This window comes from Eumetopias jubatus, unplaced genomic scaffold, assembly GCF_037043125.1.
Source record: "Eumetopias jubatus isolate StellerSeaLion01/CBP00866 unplaced genomic scaffold, mEumJub1_p1.0 scaffold_13, whole genome shotgun sequence".
Lineage (NCBI taxonomy): Eukaryota > Metazoa > Chordata > Mammalia > Carnivora > Otariidae > Eumetopias > Eumetopias jubatus.
This window is the reverse complement of record NW_028274819.1, coordinates 30029452-30052777: the sequence shown is the minus strand read 5'-3', so window position 1 is coordinate 30052777 and position 23326 is coordinate 30029452. Positions and strand designations below refer to the sequence as shown.

Here is a 23326-nt window from a genome sequence, read left to right as displayed (position 1 = left end):
TCTGCACAATAATCCAGAAAGACAGGTAGTATTAATCCTTAGTTCTGCAGAGGGAAACCAAGGGGAAAAGAGAGGTTAACTCAGTTGCCCAAGGTCAGTGGCTAAACAAGATTATAACCAGGATCTATCCTGTCTTGTACTTCTATAAACACTTCCCACCGTGCTATTCCCTTTCTTTACAAATCAACGTTGTCAAGGCAGCTAGATCTTTCTGTGTTGAGATTCAGTTTCACAGAACAGTTTAGAACTGTCAAGATTCAACCTCAAGTAATTCTGCCTGCTAACACTTCATAAATAAAAGTTGCTAAAATTAATAGATAATAGTACTTGAAAGCCAATTTTACAAAGACAAAAGAGAAGTGAAAAGATCAGGATTACAAACTCAGCTCTGCCACAAGGAGACTCTGAGAGAGTCACTTAACTTCTCTATATCTCTGAGTTACCTACAAAAATGAGATTATGCTGAATGTTATTTAAGGTACCTTACTGTTTAAAATGAGATGACTGAATAACTGTTAAAACAGTTCAAAATATAAAGCTCCAATATCCAATGCTGCCGAGATCATGCTTACACTGGTATATCCATTCACTGTGAATGAGGTACACAGCTACAATCCCCTTGGAAAACAAGATGCCAATACACAGCAAAACACATAAAGAATTTCATATCCTTTTACTTAGTAATTTAACTCATGCAGTGTTTTACCCTAAGAAGTCAACAGAAGCAAAAAGGATACACAAATGAAAATGCAAATTTCAGTGCTAGGAATCAAAGGAGAAATTATCAAATAACAATATTCATTTTTAGAGGAATCCCTTATTAAATAAAAGCACAGAATATTAATGTCATGTTGCTATTTAAAAGGATGAACATGAAAATTATGCAAAGTCATTGAAAAATCATGTCAATACTATTCAATGAAAATAGCCAGAAGTAAAAGAGCAGATACATACTCTGATGCCAACTACATAAAATGTGGACAGATCGACAAGGTCACGGGAGAACTGAAAATAGTTATGTTAGCAGTTAGGCTTAGTTTTAAAAATATTTTAACTGTTGTTCATGAATGCTGTTTTTCCATTCACACATTTTATCACCTCATCAATTATTTAAAAATTTCTCAGCCCCTGCTTTAGTTTGATGGAAAATGAATTTTAAACTTTCTCCCTAAATCTCCCGAGTAATTTTTATTGGTTGACATATTATTCATGACATTATTCTTCCGGAGTAATTTCTGCTCTTTACTATATAATTCTTCAGTGTCTTTAGAGATTCTAAACCCTTGCCTTCTTTCCCTCACCTAAGAGAATTCTTTTAAAAGATGTGTCATCTAATCTAGTTTTGAATAACCCCACGATTGCCTTGTAATGCTAATATTTGGCCACTGCCTGACCCAGGAGCCCACATTTTTCCATAACCCTGACCTGTGGGTGCCTCTACAGTAACCACAAAGTTGCCATTATGCTTTTCTTGGTGTATCTAGGGTGGTTTCACATTCCAAGTTTGGGGAGCTTTACAGCAGGACAACTTATCATTTCAGGGGTTTTAGGACATCCGTTGGTTCACTTAGGAAAGCTGGCCCCAAGGAGCACTGTGCTAGGACCCTCCCTTCATAGACTTTCACATCCTCCTTCATTTCTTAGAAATGTTCTCTTACTAGCAGGTCATTTGTACATCTTTGCTCATAATATCTGGGAAAGACTGCAGAGCCAATGAATTAAAAATATGATTCTAGGTCTCATGTGTGCCAATGAATGCCCTCATTAAAGCAGCATGAGTGAGATGAGATGGGTTTCAAAGCTTTCCGTCCCTTTGCCCCAGAGCCGCTGAGGCCAGGCACTGAAAGGATGCACAGTAAAATTAAATATCTAAAAATTCATCTTTAATTAACAGAATTGGATTAAAGCTAGACACCACCGCATATCATACGAGAAATGGCTGAGCTGGCTTCCAAGTGCTCTAATTCAATTAGGACGCAGTGAGTGACACTCGGATGGGAAAGGTTAATTGGGGGCGCCAGAACGCAATCATTCCTTACCTAACCAGTCATTAAACTTCTTAACCTCTGAGGGCAGTCCCAGCTCGGTGAAATCGCCTGTGTGGAGAAGGATGTCCCCATAAGGCATCTGGATACCATCTGTTCTGGAGTGCGTGTCTGAGATGCAGACAAACCGCGTGTGGCCCGCTGGTTTTGGAGTGTCATATGGGATGGGGTCGACCCTAAAGTAGACATAACAGATCCCATAACAGTTAAATATATTAGAACCCTCGTAATTGTCATTGCACATACATATCGACGGTTATCCGTGAACGCACCCAGATAAACTGATGCAAAGGCAGAAGGGGACTTTGCAACAAGGGAGACTTTGGGGTGCACAGGAGAAAGCATCCCCCATCTACGACCCCACTGAGCAAATTCAAAAAGGCTTACTTACCTGGGAGGAGAATGAAAAGGAAAGAATATCTTACATGTAAAATCAGAACTAACCCAGGAAATGGATACAGTGATTAATGGTGAAGTTTAGGGATATTGAACCTCAACTGGGGAAGCAAAATTATGCTATTTTCTCTCATCATGCTCCAATTGATCCCCCTACTCATTAAGAAATGGATAACTACATTTATTCCTTCTTAAACATGCATAACTTAAGCAGTGAACTAATTTACAGAGAACACTTTGCACATGCTTTGCCAACTGAGATGTGGAAAGATATAGACAGTACTTATATTTAATTTCCTTTCCACAACCATTCGACACCTGTATCTTCTTGTTTTTGCTAAGTGATTCACAAATCAGTGGGGAGAGAAGGTGATGTCAAAATAACAGGACTTAAAAGAAAAACACTGAATGTTAAAAGAACTTTGTAAAGTTCCTTCTTCACAACAGTGAATTATCTGCAGTCCCAGTTACACCTTAGATGACTTGCAATGCTCAAATGCCTTGGGCAAAGATTCTATTCAGTACAATTCATATGCCTTTTAATGGGTGTGTATAGATCTACATATGCATTAATATATGTATACTTTTAGAGACCTAAGCACTGTGAAATTACACTAGGGCATAAGAATCAAAAGGCAAAATGATCAACCCGAAGCAAAGAAAATGAAACAGAACAGTCTCATTTAATTGAGTGTAACAAAGTGTGCTAAATAAACTTCGTAAAGAAATGCAAATCTGACTCTTCAAGCATACAGTTTTAATTATTTAAGGGGTTTCTATGTAGCAAAATTAAGGATGCTTTAACTATATTAACTCTACACTGACAGCTTCCTTTAATTTCTCTGTAGGAATGTATACTTATTTTGGATTATGGGTGAAAAGCAGCAGTTATAAAGGCAAAGAGAAGGTCACAAGAGAGGCAAATATGCAATGCAGGGATCAGAGTGTGAAACATTAAATAAGGAACAATGTTTCATGTCACAGCCCCGCCCTTCACCGTTAGCATGCAGCAGAGAATTCACTGAAGGCTCAACACGAGATTCTCTATATGTGTTGCCTCTACGGGCTTTGTTTAATTTTTCTTTCTTTTTTCCACTTTTCTGAAAGAAACGATCTGTTTTAACAGTGGCAATTTTAGTGAGGAGAATAAAGACATCGATATACAACCCGGAGAGTCTTGAATTTCTTTAATGGTTAATCTTTTAATGTAATTTTCTCTTTGTCACAGGAGAAGGTAAGCAAGTAAGAAGAAAGAAGAGCAAGAAGAGAGAAGGGGAGGGACCGCGAACTGGTTAACGCAGTGGGTCTGACTGGAAACCCAAAAAGAAAGTTTAACTTCCACAAAAAATTAATGAATTTTTCCTGTAAAGCCTAGAAATTAATAATGCTATTACCATGGAGAATGTTATTCACTAATCCACCAAGATTTCATGAGTAACCTGGAAACCCTTCTGATTATTTCCGATGTTGACTTTTCTATATATATAAAAGTGTCTGGTGTCTTCCCTTCCATTACTGAGACTCTGTTACACTCAGTCTTAGTGGTTCCAGTCTCGTCAGTATCTCCTGTCTTCTAAAAGTAGTTTCCCGAGAGAATGAATGACTGTTTTCTGCAGCAGACTGGAAGGGAAAAGTGAAAGTGATAGTAATATTCTGTTCCCATGTCAAAAGTTAAGAGGCTCACTGGAATGGGACTGTGCACACTGAAACTTAATCCACCAACATCTGAATGAAAATTAAATATCAACCACTGGACATCTAAATACATGAATAATTCAAATACATGTATATGCATATACATACACACATAAGCACATCTTTATTTTCCAGTTCTCAACCTAATAGTACTATACAGACACAGTCCCTATTTCCTCTTTTCCATAACTCGGCTGAGCTCCAGGCACAACTACTACATCAAAATCCTTTACAAATCCATCGGAACCTATCAGAGGGACATGCATTGTAGTTATCATTTTGAATTTATTAGACAGAAAATAGCACACATATAAACCCCTCACTGTGTACAGGCCCTTATTCTGTGACTTCTCCTCTGTTTAGAGAAGCAAATCATCAGATGGTACATAATCTTTTTCCCATCTTAGTTTTAGACTGGGCAATAACTTTCTGAGGCCACTGATGGGAACACCAGTCAATTTTAAGTGGCTTCCACTTTTCTCCCCACCTTCCCACCTCCTCCAGAGAAACATTTAAATGTCCAACAGAATTAACAGTGAAAGAAAGGCCAAGGAATAGAAAAATAGAGGGGAAAGGGAAAAGGGAGAAAATACATCTTCTCAGCTTTGAGCTGAAATAAAATGAGTCAGAAGGACACAGGAAGACTGTCAGAGAAGGCTCACCCATCAATATCACCAATCTGATGTCACCAAAGAGAATTAGGTAGACATTTAAGAGAGGTATGGAGGATTGATTCAAGATAGAGGCTTGGGAAAGGGAAGGGGGGGAGGTATAAAGAGGCAAATGCAGAAGTCATGTACATCCTCTGACCCAGAGACATGGATGTCCTTTGTTACCCTCAGGACTCAAAACCAGGCAAGAGATGGTTTCAGGAGACAAGACAACACAGCATGTCAGAGGCACGCTGCAGGATAACATGACAAATTTCACCCAGGGTGGGGGGGGGTCACAGGAAGGAAGACATGTCCACCCAAAGACATTCAGAGTTGAAAATAAGACATCCTAGCAGAGTAGGCAAGTTGAAACAGATATAATTAAAGTTGAGACTACCCTCGGGAAACTACTATTTCCAAACTGGGCATTTGGTAAATGCTTTGAAAATAAAAGTCAAGGCAGTCAAATATTTTCAGTGTAACAGCATGTCTAAGGGAGATCCCGGCTACCGTTAGAAGATCTACCTGTTTGCATTGTGTGAAGACCCACAGACTACGTTTTTGTTCTTAGTTAACTTCACTGCTTACTGTTGATGCTGCTGACTTTCTCAAATGATCGACCATTTCCCCTAAGGCATCATGTCAAGTATCCTAGCAAGTGAGTGTCTTACCAAGGCAATCTAACCCCCAGAGCCAGATTCAAATATCACAGTGAGATTTGCACGTACATTTGAGTACAGCCAGGGGAAAACAAGATGACATGGGCAGATGAGAAGAAAACACAGCTTCATAAAATCCCAGAGCCGGACAAAACCTTAGCGGGCAGTGGGTTCAACGCTTTACATGAAGCTTCTACCCCATCGCTGCCTAACTGACACAAGTTTTCTTCCCAATGTTTCCAGAGAAGGAGAGCTCCTGAGTTCCCTCCTCTTCCCTGGGGCTCCCCGTTCTGGTTTTCTTGATTGTTCTACTTGCTAAAAAGTTTCTGATTCAGAGTCTACACCTCTGCAAGCACAGAGAAAGCTGAGCACGGTCCAAAGAGACTTAGCCCAGAGCCCAAAAACGAACAATGTTGGCTGAGGTATTTGCTTCTGGCAAGTCGTTTCATTCTTTGGGACTATGTTGCTATGAGGATATAAATCGTCAAATACTGGGTCTGGCACACAGCACATGCTCAGAAAGCAAAGACAGAGTGACATAAGAGTGAAGCAGGCTTGACTATTTGCTTTGACTCTCACTCCAGATTTATTAACAGTGTGACACCAAACATGGGACTCAACTCCTGTGTCTTGGTTTCCTCACCAATAAAATGGATATGAAAATAGTACCTCTCTCATAGGATTGCTGTGACAATAAAAAGGTATCATGCACTCAAAGCATTTAGAAGTCTGACACACAGCAGACACACTCAGGAAGTGGTTTTTGGCTTTGTTTTGTTTTTTACTAAGTAGTCGTATTTTTGCTACTATTAGTAGAAGTAGTATCTTTTAGTTTATCTGACCTCCATCTCTTCTAGTTACAAGGAGGTAACAGCTATACCACACAGGGACTTTCTGAGAGTTAAAGGAGGTCACATTAACAACACCCAGCACAGTCTGGACACATACTCTACAGTCAATAATTACATTGATTTCCTTCCTCTTACTTTCTTCTTTTATCCCAATCTTCTGCATTTGAAATACCAGAAGTAAGAATCCAGTCCCCTTTTCCCTTTGACGGTTCTTCAAATATTTAAGGACAAATACCATAACCCCTTAGTATCTTCTCTACTCTAATTGAGGAGCCCTGGTTTCTTCAGCGTTCCCTTGTGTGTTAAGATTTCCAGTGCCCTCAGAGCCCTGCTGGTCTCCTCCTCCATACGATCCGACGGGTCTAAATGCCTCCCTGGGCAGTGTCAGAATTCATGGGCTCATGAATTCATCGGCCAGTGAGCTGTGTATCAAAGACAAACGTTGTTAGGGGCGGTGGAGAGATAACAGTGCTGGGCACACTGGTGGTCTTTCCAAGAGGCGCTATCGTCAAAACGTTTTCTAATTCAGTCTCCAGGGTTTGTGCCAAGCCTCAAATCTTGTTTTTGAAGCTTGACTGTCAAGTGTTTATATATCTCATTGCATATTCAAACAAATAAACCATTCTCATTTATCCAGTCTTGACGCATTAAGAGTTTTTTTTACTCATAAAAAAATATGATAATATTACTGCTTCCACTATGGAATACTCTTCTGACAATACCTCTTATTTTTCCCAATAACAAATTCATACAGTGTTTCAAGCTCCATTGATATATCTTCATAAAAGCTGTTATCATGTCATTTGTTATGACATGGATTTCTTCTTTAGAGCATGTGTGCAGTAAAAGCTTTGTGTACACAATTAGCCTATAATTCAGTGGAAGAATGGAGTATTACCCTTACAAAGCATTTTAATGGGAATCAAATGTATTTACCACCCCCATTCCACTTGAAAATCCTGATGCTGTTCATGCATTCCACTGACTTTATCTCTAAAAAGTTTTCCAAGGTGACATTAACGCTTCCATTTTTTTACCCAGAAAACCTGGGTGGCATGAAAGCCAAAGTTATATCCACCCTAGATATACTGTTTGTTAAAGATACGCAAAGCCTACCAGCAATACAATGAAATCCAAATACCGGGTGTAAGTTAGTAAAATCACAGAATTTTATATTGGAAGAGACTTTAGAGATTGTCTAATCCTCTGTTCCACTTCTTTGAATATCTTCTTCATGGTCTGCCTTACTCATGTATACTGCTACTTAGTTTCTGTTAAGTGTCCTACCCTTTTTATATATTTTTTAAAGTTTTGCCCTAAACAATATCATTTATGAATTCATGATGGAGATATGCTGGCTTTATGTTTTACCTACACATTAAAATAAACAGAGAACTACTACAATTTAAAGGTTTCTCCACTCTAAAGAACTAGAACTCAGATTTCCTAACTTCCCATTTCTCTTTCTACCCACTTAATTTTGGAAACTTAAAAAGATTCTAGCACTTGGAGAATAAAAAAGATAAAAATTATAAAATGCTAACAAATCACCTAAACTCTAACAGCCATTAAGATCTAACAAGTCTGCTTAAAATTATTGGGAGTTCAGTGTCGAAAATATCCAAATTTTAATGCTGTGTATATCGAGCCCTCAATTCTCATGTAAGTTATCTAGTCAAAAGGAATCTCTTAAAACCTCAAAAAAAATCTGTATATTGTAGTATGTTGGGGGAAGTGAGCAATTTGAAAGTTTGATTTTTAGAATACTGGTAGAAATTAAAAGTGTTCCTCATTCTCAGGTATGTCAAGTCACGTGTGCAAACTGATTGTAAATGTTTCCAAATACATGTCTCTTTAAAAAGGACTACTTTAGGGACACCTGGGTGGCTCAGACAGTTAAGTGTCTGTCTTCGGCTTAGGTCATGATCCCAAAGGTCCCTGGGATCCAGTCCCACATTGGGCTCCCTGCTCAGTGGGGAGTCTGCCTCTCCCCCAGCTCATGCTGTCTCTCATACTCTCTCTCTCAAATAAATAAATAAAAATAAAATGTTTAAAAAAAAAGGGACTACTTTAGTTGACAGATGAGCCTCATTGTTTTTTGTCTGTTTGTTTGTTTTGTTTGAAAAGCCCTGTTTGTGGAGTCCAGGAGCCTCTGTACTTTTACTCAGTGGTCATCACTTAGCGAGGTGACCCTGGGCTAGTCACCTCTCTTCCGGCCTCTTCCTTAAGTGTGAAAAGAGGGGCAAGACCCAATGATCCCCACATGACTAGCTGCACGGTTTCTACATCACTATTCATTAAAGGCTTCAGAAATAATTCAGTCTCTTAAGTAGCTTAAAACATGTCCTTTCTCTTTGCAATTTTATTCTGTTTTCCCGGACAATGCAAAGATAAACGCAGTCCAGATCCATCCAAATATAATCCGAATTAGCGAGACTTTATATGAAAGAGAAGTGAAATTGCAATGTAGGGCTGTAGAAAAGACTTCCAGGGCTATCTAGTGTAAAAGAGAGCAAAGCCAGAATTCCAGTTACCACAACAAAACAAAAATTAAAGGGCATGTGATTTAACTAAGTTGCGTCAGAAGTGGGGCTGTTCTCATTTTTCTCAAACTATGAGCTGGCGAAATTCTCCTACTTTAGCCATCGTGCCCAGGGAACAGTAATGGTGCTGAAACACAGTAAGTAAGCATAACAGAACCAGATGTATAAATATATTCACATTTGTACCAAGGGCACTGCTTTTCTTTAACTGCTGAACTGCTGTATCAACACTGTTCTATCACCGACTAATTATAGCTAACAAAGCCCACTGCACAAAGTATATCTCGTCTATTTTTTCCTAGTACAGAAGTACAGTGCCGACATTCAATGAATATTAAGTGGTAACAAATGAATTCTTTGAGCACTGAATCTGAGATGAATTCACGGTCTTTCTACCAATGCCATTCAGGTGTTTTAGTGCCCGTCAGGCTAGCGATTGCATGAACCACTGAAGCCTCTCAGATGGCACGTTGTTGGGTCATAAATATCTCACTGGAGATGTACTATATCCAAAGTTAAATGGTTCCCTCTCTTCTAACCTAAGAACCAAGTTAATCGGCTTACAATTCTGCGTAGCGGTCTGGCATCTGAGAAAAAGGGGCATGTGACACCATACTGAGTGTCTGTTATTCCACACAGTGGGTCAAGCATTCGGTCAATAACCATTCCTTAGGCACCTACCTGTGTGCCAGGTACAATGATAGGTTCTAAAAGGACAAAGAAGCAACAAGCATGGTTCCTTTAAGGATTCTGCAGTTGATCTGTCAATCATTTATTCACCAAATGCTTACTGACATGCCTGGTTTCTGCACATTCAGTCGTTTCACAACATTTAAACAGGTGACTTTCAAAACAGTATGCAAAGTAAGGCTCTGTGAGGTGCTGCGGAGTAAAGGAGAAAATGCCTGGCACTGCTTGCAGGCTGGGAAGAAGGACAGGGGACATTACAGCGGGCAAAGGACAAGGTAGTATGCCCATTTCAAACGCCTGGGACAAAGTATCTTAAGGTTGAGGAAGCAGGAGAGTGGCATGAAGCTGGAATTTGAATTGGGATTTCAACAAGCATAGGATTTGGAAAATCAGGCAGAAAAGAAAGGCTGTCCAGGCAACAGGAGGAGCAATGTGGAAGCACTTAGCATGTGTAAGGGCCTCTGAGTAAAGAGGTGTGGCTGGGGCAGTCACAAGACAGTGAGCAGTGGAAGGTTTGAGAGGCCAGACCACGGAGAGCCAGATGGTGGGGCCTGAAGCAGCCCTGAAGGCCGTGGAAAATAGCTTCCTCCCTCACCCACTGAGAGGTGCAGGGGACCACAAAGAAAGCAGGCTTTTATAGGAAACCTAAGGCTCTGTGCAGGATGTGCGGGGAGGTGGGGGTGGGGAATGGAAAGATGGAAAGACAGAAAGGAGAGGGTATGGAACAAGAGCAGTAGAAACCTGATGATGATATTAAAACAGAAGCCCCGGTGAGCAGACCTCAATGAGAATCTGAGAAGTAGCCACAAATGAGCTACAACATCCTACACTATTAGGTCTCCTCTGGCTCCATCCTGTCCACACTTATCACTAATCCAGTGCTATGGACTGAATCTGTGTCCTCCCCTAAAATTCGTACATTGAATCCCTAATCCCGAAGGTGACAGTATTAGGAGATGGAACATCTGGGAGGTAATTAGGTCATGAATGGGACTAGCAGCTTCATCAAAAGTGACACGAGAAAGATGTTCTCTCTTGCAGCTATGTAAGGACAGGGCAAGAAGGTAGCCCTCGACAAGCCAGGGAGGGGCTTTCACCAGGATCACCAGGAATCAAACTGGGGGGCACCCTGATGGTAGAATTCCCAGCCTCTGAAATAAACGTTGTGTAAGCCACCCAATCTATGGTATCTGTTATAGCAACCCAAATTAAGACAACTGGATACAGACATAAACTTTTTTGGCTGAAAATAACAACAGTAATAATGAGGAGCGATGGCAGCAGTCTTCATTTAGAAGCCAGGCACCATGTGATGCCCTTCACATGATGGTTTTCATCTAATCCTTGCGGCAGGTAGCCCCTGTCTTTCTCCCATTTTACAAATGAGGAAACGGAGACTCGGCAAAGGCGCAAGGCTAGTAGGTGGCTCTACCCCAAGGGGCTACTCAGCATCTGCTCTGTCCTTCTGCCATCCTCCAGCTATACAACCTTCTCTTACATGACACAACACACCCAGATGCAAGAGTAGATTGTCCTAAAATGGAGTACACCGGGTTTTTTTTTTTTTACATCAATAATTACAATTACACCTTCAAAGACAAAATGTGGTTTATTTGCAAATACAGGTACATCTGAAAACGTCTTCATCTGGCTCAGTCCAGTAGAAAGAACCTTAAGGGACATCAAAAACACAAGCATTTAATTTTTTAAATGTTGGGAGTGACATTCAGGAGTAGGTGTTGCGTCTAACTGACTAGATTTTTTTTTATTAAAACTGCTAAAAGGGAATAAATTCTACTGTCTTTCTCTACCATTCCAACTCATCAAAGCCAAGTTTTCAAGCCTTAACGTCTCACAAGTACTTGTTAATGGAATTCATTGTTTAGTTAATTGTGCTTATCAGAAGTACAGGTATCTTCATATTTGCATGGCTAATAGGCCTCCTTTAAAAGTGTGGCCACTTCAGTTGGATTTTAATGATCTGTAATTTTTTTTTCCAACTTTGGATTGAGTTGACTGACTTACTTTCCAAAAAAATCAGTCATGCCTAAGGCAAAAAGACCATTTCTGCTACAGTTGGGACATCTTATTAGTACATTTCAAAACAAATGCTTATTTGTAAGGCCACTTAACATGATGCCAACATTTAACGACCTTTCAAATACAATAATTTTCAGACTCAATATGTGATACTCTGGAGCCTGTTTCATAATAATAAAGAGAACTATTTTACCTTACATCTTTATCCCTTGCTGAAATAGCTAGTCCATTATTCAACCATAAAAATTACATAGTTCCCACACTACAGAAGAAGCATGGAGAAGTTTTTTTCTCTCCGGAAATGAATACTTACTACCTTGGTAGAGTAGGTCATAGTTTACGTGATTAGCACAGGATTGGTATACTGAAGGTACAGAACTGATGGATGACTTGCCCATGATCAAGCAGCTAGTATCTGGTTGAAAAGAGAATCAAATCTAGGTCTGACTGGAATTCCAGTGGTCAATTTACTTTGAATAGTAACAAAGGGAAATACCTTCTATCATGTTATAACTTCTAATTAGCACTGACCAAACTCTGCCCAGATTTCTCTGTGGAGTGACACCAGCAAGGTCCACCAACACGTATGACTAGAAATTAGTCTAGTCCTCCATCCCAAGCTTTTAAATGAGCCATTTTATTCATTTAGCTCACAGATCAGCAAGCTGTAGCTCATACGAAAAATACGGCCCAATGCATGTTTCTATAAAGAAAGTTATACTGTAGCACGGCGACATTCATTTGCTTAAATATTATCTACAGCCACTTTCAACCTACAAGAGCAGACTCGTAATTGTACAGATGCCATATGGCCTACAGAGTCTAAAATATTTACTATTTAGAACTTTCCAGAAAAAAGTTTGTCCACTCCTGATTTTGTCACTCAACAAACGTTTATTAAGCAGTAACTGTATGTTAGACATTATATTACTAATAATAACATCTAATATTTAGCAGTATCTGTAATGTGCTTTCCTATATTCCAATATTATTTCCTATATTATTACTATGAATCCTCTCAAGATCTCTGCATGATGTGTGTGCGTGTGCACACACATATGCATGTGGTTGTTTGTACTCTCCAAATTTTACTTAAGATCCCACATTAAGCTTGGGACTCTTGATTTGGAACCTGTCTAAATCATGAGTTTCCGCCCTTTGCTATGCAATACTGTTTCTCAGAGGTGACTTTGGAATGAGCATCCTTTTAATGGAATGCTGACGCCTCTGGGCATTATCTGATCCCAAAGGGATAAATGCCTTAGCCTTTGGGCTATTTTACAACTTGGTAACTTGTAGATAAGTGAAAGCAATGCAAATAATTCTTATCTATAGTTGCAAATAAGTTCTGTCCAGTGGAGGTTCAACTGACTCCCCCTCCAGTTTTGAATCCATTTTTTTAAAAGATTTTATTTATTTATTTGACAGAGAGAGAGATAGGGATAGCATAAACACAAGCAGGGGGAGTGGTGCTCCCACCAAGCAGGGAGCCCAATGTGGGACTCGATCCCAGGACCCTGGGATCATGACCTGAGCTGAAGGCAGACGCTTAACGACTGAGCCACCCAGGCGCCCTTTTGCATCCATTTGTAAATTCATCTCAACATTCTTTTAGTCCAGATAAATTTGTGGTTCTCCTGTGTGCCTATTATAACAAATTTCTTGGTTCCCTCATTTATTAGTGAGTTAAATAAAAATTTTAACAACTGTTCGTTTTATATCCATATGAGTCAGGATTCTGAAGAATTATTCTTTAACAGGGGTTACCAAGATGCCATTTACCATCTTGAATCTCACAGTGTTGCTCGGGAGGGTGTACCTACCAAGATGTAATCAATGTGACCCTAAATTTTATATACCTATGCGCAAGAATGGGAGGAGGGAGAATAAGAGAGAACACAGTGACTAAGAGGTCACTTCAGGGGTCGTTTTTGAAACCTAAAGCATCAATAAGACCTAGGTTTAGACCATGGCTCTGCCTGTGCCCAGCTTTGAGACCCTGGACACATTACTAAACTCCTCAGAGGCCTTCGTTATATGTCATCTGTAAACTGGGGATGATAGCAGTAGTTCCGTCACAAAGTTGATTAAATAACTATCACTTATAAAGGGACTGGTGCATATTAAGTGTCTAACTAACTAACTAACATATAAATGTTAAACATCATTACTGAGATTCTTCTATGGGCAATATTGAAGAAAGGAATTAGTTCTATTTGGGGACGGTGAAGTCTTCCCAAAGTGGGTATAGTTGGTCTGGGTCTAGAAGGGGTAGTAGGAGTTCACCAAGCAGACAGCTAGAGTAATGTCCTTCAACATAAAATGAACAGTGTTTTGTTTTGTTTCGTTTTTTTCAGAATGAGAGGTATGAAGGTGAGGAAGGTAAGTCAGAGTGCCAAATTTACAAGAAGGCAATTCCCAGGTAGACACTGAATTTATAAGGTGACCTGAATTTTCCTAAAGTTGTTAAAGCCTGTACCTCTCTACTTCACTTCAGGACTGCTAAAGCCAGGTAGGAATGCATTATTCAGATACCAATTTTCACAAAATCCAGAGACCAAATCATCATGACTACAGTTATGACTACTCACACCAGTTCAAGTACACATTGGGGCAAGGGTATAAGACCACATTTTACAGGAACCAAACGTATACATTGTACTTTTAACAGTTAGCTTTTATTCAGTGTAAACTCTCTCTCTCTCTCTCTCTCTCTCTCCCCCACCCCTTTCTCTCTCTCATTCTGTCTTTTATACACCCATGAAAATAACACACAAATCCAATTACACTCTGTTCTTATCCTGGCCAGACCCAATTTCTTTCAGTGCCTTGTTCTATGTCATTTCTACATTCTATTACTGGTTTCATGATAGTTCACATATAAAATGATCCTGTTTTATTTCAAATCAGTGACTTCCCTGGATGCTTTGGATAAAAATAAATTTCAGGTAATTCTCAATTCTGAGTCAATATTTGCTAAAAGTAGTAAAGTCTTCATCCACCATGTTTGCAGAATTCTGTTTGCTCCTTTTCACTCCTACATACACCCATTTGAATGCTGAACCATAGAGGGCCGGTTATCTGACCCGGGCCTTCCGCAGAGGGCCTACAGGTCGGCTAAGACTCAGGCATTTCAGCTATCTCTTTCTGCTAGGGCAATGATGGCAAGATGAAAAGGAAGTTAGATATACTTTAGTTTTTTGGCAGGAAAATAACTTTTCCATAAGCCTTCTCCTTTAAAAAACAAAACAAAACACAACCAAAAACCTTACAGGTACTCCCTGTGCCCAACTATCAGATATCAGCCCGCCCCCAGTCTCCCGAGGTTCCGCTGTGTGATTGTTTCAAGCTCTCTTCCTCGAGAACAGGTGAGCATGTGACCGCTACCGTCCATAAAAGCTGAAGTGAGTGTACTTAGCTAAAGGGCATTGTAATAATTTTTCTCTTCCACGTGAGAAAGTTAGCCTTGAAAATTCTCTGGCTCAGTGCCTGTTTTTAAATCATCTTTTAGGGAGGGGTGGCCAAGGGGGCATGTTGAAGCCAGTCCCACTCTCACTCCCATATCAACTGCTCTTTAAGATCACAACAATAACAATAATAATAAAAAGACGGTAGCCCCTATCAAGCCTTCAGATTTGCTTTCAAGGCAGTGCTAAAGACCCGATATTTTAATAGGCAGTGCTAAAGACCCGATATTTTAACAGGCAGTGCTAAAGACCCGATATTTTAATAGGCAGTGCTAAAGACCCGATATTTTAATAAGCAATGCTTCCAAATGCTCATTGTGGGAAAGCAGTCCTGGCTGGTAGATTAAACTTGATTAGCATAGGGGCTGGCGCTGTTCTATACAGACAACGTGATTCGCGTTGGAATCGAGGGTGAAGGGTGGCCTGAGAAAGTCACTGAACAGATTTGTAACCTCCAACTACAAATCACCTTCTGATTCCACAGAAATGACTGTCTTTCCCCCACCCATGCTGTAGCATGTCGTTGTGTTAGGAAACAACAGTGAGAATCGTGAACCCATTTCAATAAATACAGCAGCAGGACTAGAATATAATTTCTCTTTGTCCTGACTCCTAAATGTTTGTTTGCTTTAGGACCCATGGCCGGGCAGTATTCTCATTAGGACCCTGCAGAGGGGATGTGAGTAGAGCCAGGAATTCTGATGTGAGTTTGCCAAAGCAAAACTTTGCAGAGCACTCTTGGCTATTTAGCATACAGATAATGTGCAGAAGCACTTGGCCTGAGGGGAGGGACAAGCTAACACACACCTCCACTTGATGCTCCCACAGCTTGCAAGGCTGAAGAAATGGGCTCCCGAGTGAAAAGGTAAACCTCAGCGAGGTCTTCCAGGAGATTCCCTAAACTGCCTTCACTTGGGAAAACACGCAATAAGAACCCCCACAAAATCCAGTTTAGGGCTGGTCCTTTTTTGATGAGAGGCCACAAATCAAGGTAATCAGTGAATAGTGCTGCTAGGTTTCTGGATTCAAGTTATTTTTTTTTTAACAGACGACTGAATATAACTCAATTTGTTCTCCACAAACTGAACTCCTGTGGGAAAGTTCCAGTTACAACATAAAACCCAAGTCCATTACTCTGCCCCTTCTGTCTACCTACTGTTCCCTCCTTCATCTTTTACTTGCACATTGGTATATTCCTTCATACTTTTTCAAAAAACTGGTTCATGTATAATCTGGTTGCATCCTCATCTTGTAGGTAAAAAGATCAGTGTTATTATTCCTGTTGAGTCTAAGATCCAAAGTGACTTGCTCATGGCCAATGTTAGCAGCAGAAATGGATCCAGGCTCCATGCTTCCCAATGCTCAGTAATAAAAAGAAAAGTTACCTTCTGGGAGTGCTATTTACCACAGTGCCTCAGGCACTGTGCCAAGCAAGCAGTTTATGGACATTACCTCATCTACTCCTTCCTATAAGGTGGTACTATTAATCCCATTTTACAGATGTACTGGGTTTCTGAGGTTAAATAATTTCCCCAAGGTCAGGGATGCCATAAATGGGGAAGCCTCGATTTTAAGGAGAATCCGTCTGACTCCTGGCTTACTCGCTTATACTGCCTGCCTCCCAGGCCATTATCTGCTTCCATGTAAATCCAATGTGAAACTGAAGAAATACAAGTGTTCTCCACATCTGAACATTTCAAACATTAGGTACTACTTTTAGATACCTAATAAACTTCTGAAATTCTAGTTTTATCCACTTTGATACTGTCCAACTGAAAACATTAAAACTTACTAAGTGTTACCTTTGGTCAGGTGTTTTTACTGGTCTATCATTTGTTTCTCTCTCTTAGTCCGGTTCAAAGAAAAACAGATGGTTCAATACACATTCCTGTAACAAATTTACTAGAATGCCCAGAAAACTTTATGAGCCTAATACATTCTTAAGACAGACAACATGATTTCAGACCCCAGATACGCAATACACTCGGAGAACTTCTCCAGAACATGGCGCTACTGAGCCCCATGCTTCAGTTTTCTCCCGTTTACATGAGGGGTACAAATACTCACCTCACAGAGATGTTCTGAGGAAGCCATGAGAATGCACTGAGCATGGTTATGAAGGATCAATAACTACCACAATTATCGCTGTTTTATCATTATTTCTGTCTCTGCAAAATTTCTCAGGATTGCCCTAATTTCACAAGGTTGACGAAACCTGAATCCTCTCCTTAACGAAGTGTTCCAAATACGGCTCTCTTACAGAGAGATGATAAACCCCCTGCACCCTAACTGGGAAAGAAAACACCATTTTGTAACTCATAATTCAACTCTGTCTCTTAAAATTAGTATTCGCCTCATACTATTAAAACTGTCAAGTCTTCCATATCACCTCAGTACATGCATCAAATAAGTTATTTTACACAAAGTAACGTGTTAATTCAGTCAAATAAGAGTCACCGGAGCCAGAATCACAAAGGGAAGTGACTTTCCATGATTCACAAAATCGAGTTACTTGAGAGTTACCCCCACATATGAGAAATTATTATTTTACTGTGGAAAAAAAAAGCTTTTATTCTCCTAATTGTAAAATATACACTTGCCAAAGTTACAGATAACATTAGTAAAATTAAGAATATGTGTAAAAAGAGCAAAGAAAGATGAACCCCTATTCATCTACCTAGAGATAGCTACAAGTAACGTTTTGGTATCTTTCCATTTTGTCTTTTCACGATGCCTTTTTAAAACATAATTGGGATCATTCTGCATTCAAAATGTTATATTCTGGGAATTTTTTGCTCCACTTAAGCCACTGTAACGTCAGCATTTTCAGTGCTACTGCAGACTCTTTATAAACGTGTTCACTGACTGCAGGATATTTCATGGGTTAGTTTTGTCACAATGTTCTTAATCACTTCCCCTTGCTGAACTCCTCCAAAAGGCTTTTAAGCCGTCAAGCCCAGACAAGATTTCTAGACACACGGCGCTGACCATGGGCCCTGCCTGTGGTCATGAACGTGGCCATTTTGGGAACTAGCTACATAACTTCTCTCTGTACAGTGAGAAACACGGGGGGTCTTACTCATCAAATACCAACAGACCAGGAGTTCAGTGATGTGTGAACCCCAAATGCCAGTAGTTCTGGGCAACAATTAGAGAAACTCCTCTAAGATAAATAAAATAAGGGTGCCTGGGTGGCTCAGTTGGTTAAGCGACTGCCTTCGGCTCAGGTCATGATCCTGGAGTCCCGGGATCGAGTCCCGCGTCGGGCTCCCTGCTCGGCAGGGAGTCTGCTTCTCCCTCTGACCCTCTTCCCTCTCATGCTCTCTCTCTCTCTCAAATAAATAAATAAAATCTTTAAAAAAAAGATAAATAAAATAAGGTTCTCGACAGTCCTGGCCACCCACCGTGAGCACAGGGAAGAGTATAAACGCCTCCCACCTGTCTTGCCGTGTGTGCTCCAAAGCAAACAGAGGGCACAGACAAGAGTATCCGCTGTTCTCTTCTTCCCCTAAACAGTTTATTTCCAAAAATCACTGTTCCATCCCCACTCAACACCATTTGCTATCAACTGCACCATGAAACCTACTTTTTAAAGTAATGTACCATGTTCATTTTATTTTCTTTCAGGAAAGAAAAAGAGGCAGAAGGACACAGGTTATGCAGAAGAAGAAGGAGGAGAAGGAGAAGGAGAAGAAAAAGAAGAAGAAGAAGAAGAAGAAGAAGAAGAAGAAGAAGAAGAAGAAGAAGAAGAAGAAGAAGAAGAGGAGGAAGAAGAAGTAGAAGAAGAAGAGGAAGAAGAAGAAGAAGAAGAAGGAGGAGGGGGAGGAAGAGGAGGAGGAGGAGAAGAAGCAGGTGCCAACACTGTAGATCTTGCTTTTAGACACAGAATGTAACAATGAAGTTAGAAAACACAATTACCAATGCTCACACATAAGCTTCATGCTCATGCACAACCAGTATATTAAGATCCAAAATTCAGTGTGCCATGCCTTTCGATTTAGGAACCTGAGAGTTACATTTACATTTCCCACAGTTCCAACAAACAAACCAACATGGATTTTTGTTTTAAATACTTAAAGATATGCAAAGAGAAGGCAGCATTTGTGAACCTCTAAGCCCAGTAGATGGAATTCTGAAAATCTTCACTGTTCTGTGAAAAACAAGACTGAGAAACAGGGAAGAAATTACTTTAAGTCGAAAGTCAGGATGGCCTCATGGAAAAGAATGGGCTTTGTCACAGGGACAGCTGGGCTGGTATTCTGACTCAAGCCTCATGAAGGAGGGATAAATAGCCACTTTAAAGATTAAATATGGCATCTACAACTCCCAGGACTATCTCTGGCACGAGGTAGTCCATACTGCAAGAAGGAGAAATGGTCAGATTGCACTGACAATTTATGAGTGTAAATAATCATAAACAGAATGTCAAGGACCTTATAAAATTGAAGACTACTGCTTCTTTTTAACCTTATGAAACAAACAGAACAAGGGAGAAAAAAAGCACATCCTAAACTTCTGGTTTGTCTTGGGGCAGCTTGACCAACAATAGGGTCCTTAGGGCACTCTGTGAATTTCCGAACTGCAGGGCAGGGTGCCCTGCCCTGTGTGTTCTCTACCCAGACCCATGGCATCTTCATGCCCACCACTCAGCTCCGAACCAACCCTGACCAACCCTCACCACAGACAGCACTCAGAAAATCCCAATCCGCGCCTCAAGCAGCTCAGGAACAAGCCATCCGACACTTCGCTCTGCTGTGCCTTTTAACATTTCAGTTCCAATAAATGGGCTTTTGCCTCCTTCCTGTTACTAAGCTTTTGTAACCTCCCACATTTCTAGGAACTACAATTTGCCCTTGCACTGTTCCTTTAAGGCTAGGCTCCTATTTTTAAATTTCTGCCCCCAAACTTAAGGAGATCCACGAGAGGTCTACAGCATGCTGCCACACTGTCTTTGCGTTAGAATCTCCCCCACATTTGCCTGCCCTCGGCTAGCCTCCCTGACACAAGTTCACGGGTGTACAGCTCCAAACAGCCACGTGAACTCTCGTTCTTTCAAAACCTGCAGCTCACACCAACCCTAAAAGCAGACAGCCTCTGGGACTCTGCAGCGGTGTACTGGGCTGGACAATCTGGCCTCCTCCACCATTTTCTAGATGCCATTGAGCACAACAGTAGGATTATCATCACCTACTTTACTCACTCCAGAGGACAAACCGTTCTACTCAACTGCGAATTATTTTTTCAATGTTGGATTTTTCTTCTTTTTCTCTACAGAAACAACCTCAGTTCAGGTCCTCTGAATTGGTCCTTTAGCCATCATACACAACACTTGGGACCCTGGTCACTCCAAACACCACAATATCGTCACTCTCTTGCTTTACGGATATCAAAAGAGCCTCTCAGGCTACTGACATATTCTTCGATGACCACTCCTCAAACTAGTAAAAAGAAGAAATCCTGACACACTTCTCCAGAATCTGAAATTTTTTATTTCAGTCAATGAAGGGCCAAGTCCCCACACATTTACTTCATATTTCCATAAGCCCCCAGACATACCTCGAAGTAGAGAAAATCTTTTCCTTCTTAAATTTTTACACTCAGTTTTGGGTGTTTAGTTGAATGGGTTAACAGTCTTGAGTATTCCCTCTGGAATTCCATAACCTGTGAACATGATGTTTCCATGTGAAACTCTCCATTGCATTATCACCTAATCCCAGTGGTGTTGGAGTGGAAAGTCCAGGAACTAATACAAGGAATTCTGAGTAACTTCAGCCTAAAATCTTAGAATGCTTGAAATCCAAGGATCTTTGGAAACCATCTGCTCTAAATAGTATTTGTTCCATTTTACAGGTGAGGGAACTGAGGCCTATACCATTTGATGCTCAATTGAATATGCTTTTCTTCTTTGACCCCTCAGCCTCCAAATAATGAATTCCTCCATATTTGTGTTTCTGAATAAAAAAGTCATGCTAGGTCATGCTTCTCCACAGAGCCTCAACCAGTGGAACTATTCCAAAAAACATGTTTGTGGATCTGGGTTGTATTTAACTTCATGTTCTTCATGACTTCAGTTCCACATGGTTTTATCATGAGCGTTGTTTTGGAAAAGAAAAGAAAACAGTCAAAATCCAAATTTTTAATTCATGGATGTGTCACTGCCTCTTTGACAGACTAGCATGATTCATAAACTCAGGAAAATGTATATTTCATTGACCAGCTGTGAAATCTTAATCTTGATTTTCTTATCTGCAAAATGGGAATAATACCACCTACTTCTGAAGGTTTTGGTGAGAACTGAATAAGATAATGTACTAAAGCAGGTAGCACTTAGCTCGGTATACAGTAAGTACTCCAATAGTTGATAGCCATTATTCTATTATTATTATTATCTCTGTGGATGCCACTTTGTCCTGTCTGGCTTGCCTTTTTTAAACCTGTTTCCTTGGTCTAACTTAGGCTGTGTGCCCTGCAGTCCAGAAGATCTAAGATGCCTTAAAGGGGGCGCCTGGGTGGCTCAGTCGTTAAGCGTCTGCCTTTGGCTCAGATCTTGGTCCCAGGGTCCTGGGATCGAGCCCCACATCAGGCTCCCTGCTCGGCGGGAAGCCTGCTTCTCCCTCTCCCACTCCCCCTGCTTGTGTTCCCTCTCTCGCTGCGTCCCTCTCTGTCAAATAAATAAATAAAATCTTAAGATGCCTGAAAAAAGAGAGAAAAGGGGTTCTCCAAAAGCAGTGTTTAACCACAGTTAACACAATAAAATGAGGAAAAAAGCCATCAGAATGGGAAAAATAACCAAAAAAATAGACGTTAGATTTATACTCTAGGCTACAACAAATTTTGTATCGAGGCTGATTAGCATCATCAGTGGGTATTACATTGAACCATTTTCCCCCATAATAAATTGGTAAGATTACCATTTTAATTTATTAAACAGTCCCAGACTCAGGCAAGTTTGCTTGCCTAGAACATAGCAGGAGTTCAATAAATATTTGAATTAGTGAACGAATAAAAGAATGACCATGTCAAATAAGCAAATACATATCAAAACTCTGATACAGTTATATCTGCTATTCTGTTTATATGGCAAAGGAAGTTTTAGAATACTTCTATCTTACCAATTTTTTTTATTGGAGACAATATATAATTTAATATAATCAAAATAAAAGAATTCAAATGTATTTTTAGAAATTGATGGTATATTTTCACTTATTCATGACTCCTGATAGCCTAAAAGCAGCTATTATGTCAAGATAAATTATTAGCTTTCACAATGGTGTAATAAACGGAGCTATAATTCATGTTCATTTGGAAACATTCTTCCCTAGTTATTGTGAGATTCAAAACACATATATAGCCAGAAAATCTATTATGATTGTTAGTTTCCTTTAAAAAAAATTAAAAAAGAATGGCTACTTGTTAAGTAACCAATCAGTAAACATCTCTAATCAGCCATCTTGGTCACTTAAACAACAAAATGTGCAATTATTTCGGTCTCTAAGCTGAGAGACCCTATTTCCCATTCATATAGGATCATTTGGAGCAACTGTTGGGTCAACTTTCCAGTAGTCAGTCCAATACCTTTATGGACAAGTAGAAAGTTCCTGTACTACTACGTATATGAAAACTCTTCAGGGCAATGATCGTAAGGGGTCCAACCAAAGAAGACATTTAGTCTGGTAAGTCTAAAGAGCTCTGTGGCCAGAGTGAGAACATCAAAGGTAAGAACTCCCGAGCGAATTCTACTCCTTGGGTGTGTTGAACTGGCAGATGCCAGGAAGGTATGAACAAGTATGATGAAGATGGTTTCCGTAGCTGGAAAATATAGAGAACTCCTTCCATATATGCCCATGAACTGGCTTCAAAGACAAACCCTGAAGAGAGTTTCGTAACTGTTCTCTGCAATGCAGTTTTGCAGGACTCGGTAATAACCACACCAAACAGAATATACACACACACGTATATACGTATGTATGTACTTTATTATTCTACTCATTCGGGTGAATGTATTAGAAAGAAATGAAGAATCTGGGTCAGTAGTTTATAGTCACACTGCTAGCATGATAGTAATAGTCTTTCTCAGATTGAACGTTTGGGGTCATCCTTTATCTTTCCCTTTCCCCCAAAGCTAGAGTTAAGCTATTCCCAGAACTGCCTCTGCTTACAGGTACTTTGTAAACTGCTTTCCCCATACCCTTCTCTTTCTTTTGTTTCCTTCCTCCTTTCCTCTCTCCCTCCTTCCTTGCTTCCTTCCTCTCTTTCTCTTTTCTTCCCCTAGCTTGGGAACACCAAA

At 40.1% G+C, this 23326-nt stretch overlaps 1 protein-coding gene across 1 annotated transcript in view; it reads right to left on the bottom strand.

Annotated features, from left to right (window-relative positions):
- The window catches only part of MPPED2 (metallophosphoesterase domain containing 2), a 170735-nt gene that overhangs the window by 120898 nt on the left and 26511 nt on the right, over positions 1 to 23326 (bottom strand). Inside the window, exon 3 of the mRNA XM_088017816.1 lies at positions 2040 to 2221. Coding sequence (XP_087873942.1) covers positions 2040 to 2221 — 182 coding nt within the window. The remainder of the gene's footprint in view (positions 1 to 2039; positions 2222 to 23326) is intronic.